At 43.2% G+C, this 9,680-nt stretch overlaps 1 protein-coding gene across 1 annotated transcript in view; it reads right to left on the reverse strand.

Moving 5' to 3' along the window:
• Window positions 1-9,437, reverse strand: part of LOC120060423 (apoptosis-stimulating of p53 protein 1-like) — a 43,076-nt gene extending 33,639 nt beyond the window's left edge. Inside the window, exons 1-2 of the mRNA XM_039009735.1 lie at window positions 9,051-9,437; window positions 1,011-1,158 (exon numbers count right to left, since the gene is read on the reverse strand). Coding sequence (XP_038865663.1) covers window positions 1,011-1,158; window positions 9,051-9,059 — 157 coding nt within the window. The 5' untranslated portion in view covers window positions 9,060-9,437. The remainder of the gene's footprint in view (window positions 1-1,010; window positions 1,159-9,050) is intronic.
• Between the last annotated feature and the right edge of the window lie 243 nt (window positions 9,438-9,680).

Raw genomic sequence — 9,680 nt, forward strand, 5'->3', positions numbered from 1 at the left:
ATACAAAGTGTTATGTTTGGGGCAAATCCAAAACAACACATTACTGAGTAACACTCTCCATATTTTCAATCATAGTGGTAGCTGCATCATTTTATGGTTATGCTTGTAATCGTTAAGGACTGGGGAGTTTTTCAGGATAAAAAGAAATGGAATGGAGCTAAGCACAAGCAAAATCCTAGAGGAAAACCTGGTTCAGTCAGCTTTCAACCAGACACTGGGAGATTAATTCACCTTTCAGCAGGACAATAACCTTAAACACAAATCTACACTGGTGTTGCTTACCAAGAAGACAGTGAATGTTCCTGAGTGGCCGAGTTACAGTTTTGATTTAAATCTATGTCAAGACCTGAAAATTTGTTGTCTAGCACTGATCAACAACCAATTTGACAGTGCTTGAAGAATTGTGAAAAGAATAATGGCCAAATGTTGATCATTGCTATCCAGGTGTGGAAAGCTCTTAGAGACTTACCCAGAAGGACTCACAGCTGTAATCACTGACAAATGTGATTCTAACATGTATTGACTCAGGGTGTTGAATACTTATCTAATCAAGATATATTAGTGTTTTATTTTTCATATTTCTTTTACAAATGTAAGAATGTTTCTTTAGAGTATTTTGTGTAGATCGTTGACAAAAAAAAGACAATTAAATACATTTTATTCCCAGTTTGCAACACAACAAAATGTCGAAAAAGTCAAGGCACTGTATATCAAGACATTCAGTTGAATAGATTCATGCAAAACTTGGAAGAAATCACTATAAGTTAATTTTAAGAAAGTCATGAAGCAGAGACCAACTATAAAAAAATACAGTGCTTTGCTAAATATCTGTAAAGCTAAGATTTTCAACTTGTCACTTTGCTCAGTGCATTTAGAGCTTGTGACAAAGCTCAAAACCAGTCAGTCAGTGTAGCAATAAACCAGTCAGTTAGTTAATCCCAGAGGTTAGGGGTTGAATATTAGGTTAGATAGGTTAGAGGTCAGAGGCTAAAGATGAAAGCATCACTTACCTTTTCCCTTCCAGACCTCAGCCAGGTGACACCCGTTCTCTCCGGCCTCCTTACAGAACTCAACCACATTCTTACAAGTGGTCTCTGGGGTGATGGGCACCTCTGTCAGCATCTGCTGGCTGTCACTCAGGTACACTGTCAGGATCATCTGCATGAGGGAGACATAGAGAAATAGCTTGTTAAACGTACTATGTATCTCTGACAAAGCATAGCCTGGGCTCATACTGTATATGCCTTAGCAAACTCTTATATCGTAGTCATGAAGAGTTGGCTACAGCACATACATACCTGGGATCAAGCTACTGACTGGGATCAGACTACTGGTAATATCTACACAACGTACATATGCCAGGAATTTGAATGCATGTAACCCAGGGAGGAAAGCTCTTGAATTACAGGAAATGTCCCCTTAGCTCCGGTTGCCCTCTAACCTAAATACATTTCCATCAAATGCTTTGCCTTAAAGACAGAGGCACTCAGGAGGGAGAGAGAGAGACTATTGAAGACTGAGCTGAGCTATAAACATTAGAGGAGAGATATTACAAGCGCAAAGATATTACAGGCAGACTGCCAAACCAACATGCTTAAAGTAAGAGTGATTTGGTGGCATCATGACAAGTTTGCTTCCGTTAGTGCCTACAACCTATTGGTAAATAAAAACAAGATCGGTTATTGAAATTCCTAGCACAAAAAAAAAGAGGCAACACAAAGGTGTGTGTGTGTGTGTGTGCGTGCCTGTAATACAGTATTTGCTCTCAATAAAGAGTACTGAGAAACCACATATATAAATAGGATTTCCTGGTAAAATGAGAGGTGACGTCCTCATTTCCAGATTGACAATCTGTAGTAAACGGAAATGGGGGATAATCTGCTAAATTTAGGATTAATCTGCAAATTTGGGTTGCGGAATCCAAATATGTTCCTCTCTAAATGTCATACCCCCCTTCCTGCTGCAGCGGATACTTCCACTATAGGATTGACATAGACAGAGGTGCTTGACACTGGTCCCTTGGCCTGTATAAACCATCTGTATAAACCCTCTGCCTCCACTCTATAGTGGCTCAGCCCAGCCCCATAAACATGTCTAAACCACAGACACACCGACCGAGACAAGCCCTGCAACGGGGCCGCACGTCCAGTCCAAGATGTAAGGTAATCTCTCACTGCCAGAGCACACGCACAGACACGGACAGATAGATTGAGAGGAGGAATTCTGTAAGGCGCAGATTACAACATAGAGAGCACTATAATAATGAGATTATAAACATGTGTATGTCTGTGTCCACGGGGTGACAAGTGAAAACATATACCGAGAGAGAGAGAGAGAGAGAGAGAGAGAGAGAGAGAGAGAGAGAGAGAGAGAGAGAGAGAGAGAGAGAGAGAGAGAGAGAGAGAGAGAGAGAGAGAGAGAGAGAGAGAGAGAGAGAGAGAGAGAGAGAGAGAGAGCAAAAACAAATCCAGGAAGGGAAGGTTATTGTAGGGGGAAAAGGAGAAACTATGTTTTTCTCCGTAGGGATTGGCCTGTAGTAGTATCGACTATACAGAGAAAAAACATTCTATCAAACAAGAACCAACCAACCAACAAGGTTGAGAAAACCCAAACCAGTCCTGAACTCATCATCGGTGCTAAATATTCTCTTGACACACAGGAACGTGTTTGCCAACACGCATGCATCTGTGATCTACTCTGTCCTGCATCTCTTAATCTGCCCAGAGATGCTGTTATCTCTCAATGAAAGGTCAGAAACCAGACAGAAAAAAAGCTAAAAGAGGGGCTAAACCTACCTCTGCCTAATAGTATTAAACACTCACACTGAGCAGCCTACTACACGTTAGTTCTGCATAGGAGAGCCAGCCAGCCACACACAGTAACATGTTAACATTCATAATAAACTTTCACACAGTCAAGTAACATTGTATATCTACAAAAAGAAACCACACATACGCCTAACACCTAGAATCGAATCCCCTTGAAAATTATGTGCAAAAAGATACAATACACATTCATATGCATCAGCAACATTCTGTACTCAACCACATACATACTGTGCCTTTCCTGTCTCCTGTCTCCTCACCCGAACTACACTCATTCACTAACAAAAACATCAACAGCCCACCAACCTCTTAAACTTGCACAAACACTTAACATACAAGCACACTCTCCAGCTTCCGAAAATGACTCCTAGCCAGCTGTGAATGCCTTTTGCTATTTTAAGCAGCAGCACATGTGTACCGTCAGAGTCAGACTCAAAGCTGGACAGGACAGAACAGCGGCAGCGCCCACCTCCCAGTCAGCTCCAGCCAGTCCAGTGCTACAGCTATAACCCTGTGTCTGTCTGTCTGTCCGTCCGTCTGTCGGTTCACCTTAGCCGCCCTGCATGGTGTCTTCCTGCCCTGGTTTCTCAGCTGCTGTGGCTGCGGCCCGGGACGGACCCTCTGGAGCCAGGCCTTGTCCTTGTCCTTGGTTACACTAACCAGACTGTGCAGCACCATGCTGAAGAACTTCTTCATAGAGCCGGAGGGAGAAGACTCACACAGGCAGACAGATGGACAGGAGGGCAGGCAGGGCTGAGAGAGACTCACTGCGTGTCTGTCTGTGTGCACGGGTCTCCAAGTGTGTGCGTGTGGGTGACACCAGGCACAAGGCAGGAGAAGGGTAGGGGTGGGGGTGTCAGTGACTGAACGTGAGGAGCGTAGTCAAGGTGGGGGTGGTGATAAATGCAGCCAGAGCCAGGGCCAGGCAAGGGGTAGGAGTAATATAACGTGGCCGGCCCCCTTCAGAATGAGATTCCCTAGGAACAGGAACAGCCGTAGGGCTGAGAGAGATAAGAGGCGCCTGGTGACACTAACCAGACCAGGCTGTCACTGTCACAGGGCATCAATAGGAGGAACAGGACACTCAGTGACCACAGACACATAATCATCCAGCTAAACAACACACAGAAGCATCCAGGCTGTATCACAACCGGCCGTGATTGGGAGTCCCGTAGGGCGGAGCACAATTGGCCCAACGTCGTCGGGTTTGGCCGGTGTAGGCCGTCATTGTAAATAAGAATTTGTCCTTAACTGACTTGCCTAGTTAAATAAAGGTTATGTCAAATTCAATTAAATTAAACACACACACAGAGGCACACACATTCTGACTGTTCAAACGTTCAAATGTTCCAGCAGCTACATAACTTTTTATTTTTTATTTAACCTTAATTTAACTAGGCTAGTCAGTTAAGAACAAAATCTTAATTACAATGACGACCTACCCTTAAACTTAAACCTGCTGAGAGGACAAAACTACAATAATTCCATTTGTTAGAGAACAAATGATCCCATCCCATCTCATATTTTCTTTCTCTATTCTCATTCACTTGATTTTTGTCTGAAGAAGGGCAGAATGGATTTCCTGACTGATTTCCATGAAGCCCAAATCTAATGGTTGTGCCAGCAGCATCCCGGGCCTTGTCAATAATAAATCTGAGGACACAAAGCAGGTGTTGTCGCAGTGGGCCTGGAGCTGGGCTGACTGATGAACCACTGCCTGGAAACAAATCCCTGTGATGCACAGTTTACCCTGTTACTCAGACCTCATCTACCAGGCAGAGAGAGATAGAAAGTGAGTGTGAGTGTGTGTGCGCGTGCGTGTGTGTGCAAAACCCTTCTAACATCCACTTCTGATTCAGAGGCAGTCCTATGGGGCAAGATGTTTATAAACAACGTGTCTTAAGCTCCTTAAAAGGAATACCCCCGAGGCATCAAACGAACCACATGAAAAGTATAACAAATCATTAGAGAGATTTGAGATACAGTATCTCCTTATCAGTGGATGGATTTGCAACATGTCTGATTGGTGGAAGACATAGTGTGTGTGCACTACTTTTAACCAGGTCCCAGGACAGACAACAGAGATAAGAACACAAAATGCAGACAGACAGTGTGAGGTTTCAGAGTCAGACACATTGGGACTGACCCGGACCAACCAACCGACACCTGATTTAGTGTCCTGGCTGGCTCCCCTGTGCAGCACAGAACAGAACAGTCAATAAAGTCTCCATAGCAACCACTGTGTCTGTGGAAACACGCTTGCCTGGCACCCCTAGAAAAGATCCCAGACAGACAGTCCTGTTCTTCTTGAGATTGTGGAAGTTAAACACAGGACATGACTGTAAACAACACTCTCCATCCTCAGTCTATTCAATGGAGCTGACAGCCTCCCATTCACACAGCTGACATACATGCCTAGTGGGTTAGCACATTGACGCGGGACTGGGGGGGAGTGTTTACCATTAAGTCAAGAGGTTGAATGGAAGGTTCCGTTTTTATAAGGTGAGGATCTGAACCTAGTTTGTTTTGGTTCGGATGTATAGCTTTCTCTGTGATAGAACCCTGCCTTGGAGCAGCTGACATAGACTAGCATTGTTTGCTCCATGTTCTGCTACAAACAGAAATGTACTTTATCCTCTAGTTGGCGAGATCACGGTTGGGTTGAATTCCATTTCAATTCAGTCAGTTCAGCAAGTAAACAGAATTTCCAAATCCAATTTTCCTCTGTGATTTCCCCCCCAATTTGAATTGGGATTTCACTTTACTTCCTTAATGGACTGAATTGAAATGGTATTGACCCCAAACCTGAGAGAGAAGCATCAATACAAATGGCACATGGCAGGGCAGGAGTCATAACAACGACAGCTCCCTGCAGCTCCACTACACAGAGCTCGACTACACAGTGATGTCATGCGTCACTTACACTAATGAGAGCTGAGGAGGAGATTTTTAGACTCTGCCCTGATATGATCGAGGAAGAGAAGGAGGGGGACTCTCACTATAACAACAACAGTAAGTCAGTAAATTAAACAGGTTAAGTCTGTAAGCCTACAACTGGCTACTGGTCAAGTCATGTGATGAGATGAGAGCGTACAAAATGGCTCACGATCAAAATCAGCCAGTTAACTACTAGAGGGCTCTGAACTTCATATTTGGCTTGTAACACTGCCATTGTAGTAGGTTATATGCTATTGGTTGTGATGTTTATAATACTCAAACTCCCAATGATAATTCATGTACAACCCAGTCAATTTTCCATGGAGGTTCAGCAGCTCAAAATAAGACTTATGATAATACTCAGTCCACTAGCAGCTTGTCTTTTCTGACTATTCCACCCAAATGGTAAATTCCGCTGTCTGTTTAAAAGCTATGAGAGGGGTTGTAAATCTGGGTGGAAATAAAGGGAATAGGGAGGGAGTACAGTTGAAGTCGGAAGTTTACATACACTTTAGCCAAATACATTTAAACTCAGTTTTTCACAATTCCTGACATTTAATCCTAGTAAACATTCCCTGTCTTAGGTCAATTTGGATCACCACTTTATTTTAAGAACATGAAATGTCAGAATAATAGCAGAGAGAATGATTTATTTCAGCTTTTATTTCTTTCATCACATTCCCAGTGGGTCAGAAGTTTACATACACTCAATTAGTATTTGGTAGCATTGCCTTTAAATTGTTTAACTTGGGTCAAACGTTTTGGGTAGCCTTCCACAAGCTTCCCACAATGAGTTGGTTGAATTTTGGCCCATTCCTCCTGACAGAGCTGGTGTAACTGAGTCAGGTTTGTAGGCCTCCTTGCTCGCACATGCTTTTTCAGCTCTGCCCACAAATTTTCTATAGGATTGAGGTCAGGGCTTTGTGATGGCCACTCCAATACCTTGACTTTGTTGTTCTTAAGCCATTTTGCCAGAACTTTGGATATATACTTGGGGTCATTGTCCATTTGGAAGACCCATTTGCGACCAAGCTTTAACTTCCTGACTGATGTCTTGAGATGTTGCTTCAATATATCCACATAATTTTCCTACCTCATGATGCCATCTATTTTGTGAAGTGCACCAGTCCCTCCTGCAGCAAAGCACCCCCACAATATGATGCTGCCACCCCCGTCCTTCACGGTTGGGATGGTGTTCTTCGGCTTGCAAGCCGCCCCCTTTTTCCTCCAAACATAATGATGGTCATTCTGGCCAAACAGTTCTATTTTTGTTTCATCAGACCAGAGGACATTTCTCCAAAAAGTACAATCTGTCCCCATGTGCAGTTGCAAACCGTAGTCTGGCTTTTTTATGGAGGTTTTGGAGAAGTGGCTTCTCCTTGCTGAGCGGCCTTTCAGTTTATGTCGATATAGGACTTGTTTTACTGTGGATATCGATACTTTTGTACCTGTTTCCTCCAGCCTCTTCACAAGGTCCTTTGCTGTTGTTCTGGGAAAGTACGTTCATCTCTAGGAGACAGAACTCATCTCCTTCCTGAGTGGTTTGACGGCTGCGTGGTCCCATGGTGTTTATACTTGCGTACTATTGTTTGTACAGATGAACGTGGTACCTTCAGGCATTTGGAAATTGCTCCCAAGGATGAACCAGACTTGTGGAGGTCTACAATTTTTTTTCGGAGGTCTTGGCTGATTTCTTTTGATTTTCCCATGATGTCAAACAAAGAGGCACTGAGTTTGAATATAGGCCTTGAAATACATCCACAGGTACACCTCCAATTGACTCAAATGATGTCAATTAGCCTATCAGAAACTTCTAAAGCCTTGACATCATTTTCAGGAATTTTCCAAGCTGTTTAAAGGCCCAGTCAACTTAGTGTATGTAAACTTCTGACTCACTGGAATTGTGATACAGTTAATTATAAGTGAAATAATCTGTCTGTAAACAATTGTTGGAAAAATGTATTGTGTCATGCACAAAGTAGATGTCCTAACCGACTTGTCAAAACTATAGTTTGTTAACAAGAAATGTGTGGAGTGGTTGAAAAAGAGTTTTAATGACTCCAACCTAAGTGTATGTAAACTTCGGATTTCAACTGTAATTGTAAGGGAGAGATAGGAGGACTACCTTAGCAGTCGGACTATAGGGGCGAGCGAGATGGGCTTGTGCAGAGCTGAAAGCTCATCTGGTGTGGGAAATTACCCAGAAATTCAGCCATCTCACCCAACCTCTGTGACGCACAGCGAGGCTGTCCCAGACCATCACAATCCACAGGCTAATCCCTTCCGTCATTCAAACAGCAACTGACTGACTCTCTCTCTCCAGCCTGGTCTCCTCTCCACGCAGCCGCAGGAGGGTAAATTGATAAAGCCCACTCTAACCTCCATGTCAACTTGTTTTGACATTGCATTGTTGTTTTTAGCTGTATACATTATGTATTTTGGATGTTTCCAGTGTATTTGGATTACTTTCAGACAATGCGATTAATTGCACAATTTTTTGTTGTTGCAAAAGTAGCTATGCAATTCTGAACTTTCAACCCACTTCCCTGCCTCGCTAATTATATAAGTAAAAAATTGCTCAAAGAGCAAAAGCCAATTAGCAGGCATGAGGAGAGCCTTGTTGCAACCGGGTGTGTGTGTGTGTGTGTGTGTGTGTGTGTGTGTGTGTGTGTGTGTGTGTGTGTGTGTGTGTTCTTTCTTACACTGACATCAGCTACTGGTGGACTGACACTGACAGGGAGGTTACAGGTCATGGTGAATGTGCGTCACTGTGTGGGTGATCACCAGAATTGCCTGTCTGTCACTGTTGTGTGGGGATCTTACATCGGCTACCCTAAAAGTCTGCCTTACTCCCCTTAATGTTCACTCTCTCTCTGTGTAGTTGTATAGGCAGGCAGAGAGTTGAGAATATGCATAGATCAGTGGTCTATCAAGTGATGTTTAATCATAGTAAAAAAAAAACTGATATTGCAGTGATTTGTCTCATTCACCGCCTGCTCACACTCTCTCACACACACAAACACACACCACTCAAACACAAAAGGTGGATGAAAGGACAAAAAAAGTACATTGTAATTGATGGGAGTACTGTAGCTCATCCACCACTCAAATTTGCAGACTCACAATCCATATGTAGCCTAAAGTTAATTATATATTTTTTTATTAGAGCTCATTTGTTCCAAGCTATTCATTCCACAGGCATTTATTAATTAAATCCACAATCTATTTCCAAGACCTCTCAAAGTTAAAAAATTATATATTCTCTTCTATCTGATTACTTTTACTTACCGGCATCATGACTGCAGTGAAACAATAAATATGTTTATTCCAGCCAATCTCTTGGAGTAACACACTCCTCTGTCTGCCTTCTTTGCCTCCCCTAGCCTATGTTGCCGGACAGGCCGGTCCGAATAACCGGTCGGTAGAATCTGCGTCGCGCTCCAGAATCAGATATAATCGTCCTAAAGCAACGATGCTTGATCCCACAGAGACGCACACAGACGCTGAAGGCGAAGTGTGTCACTGCACGCAATAGTCACAGAACATCACACAGCCTAGTTTGGTGGCATGTTGTTTCAGGGAATTTGCTGCTAAGCGTTACGCTGTAATGACAGTGATTGAACGAGTGCACACCACAAATAATTCGCCGATTGCCTTTACACGATTCGACTGCCCTCCCGCGTGCTCTAATATGTAGGATAATCCAAGGACAGGACACGGACTGGGACAGACCAAGTCCGCCCTCCCCAAAAAATGAACAAAGACTATTGCTCTGATCTTGGTTATCCGTGAGATAGTAGCCAATTAAAAATGTTGACCCAAACTCTCTAACGTAGACTTAATATCAAGGAAAAAAATTGACATGTCAAACCACAACAACGTTAGTTTGACTTTCAAGCCCAGACTGGTCTCATAGAC

The sequence above is a fragment of the Salvelinus namaycush genome, chromosome 15 (assembly GCF_016432855.1).
Source record: "Salvelinus namaycush isolate Seneca chromosome 15, SaNama_1.0, whole genome shotgun sequence".
NCBI lineage: Eukaryota > Metazoa > Chordata > Actinopteri > Salmoniformes > Salmonidae > Salvelinus > Salvelinus namaycush.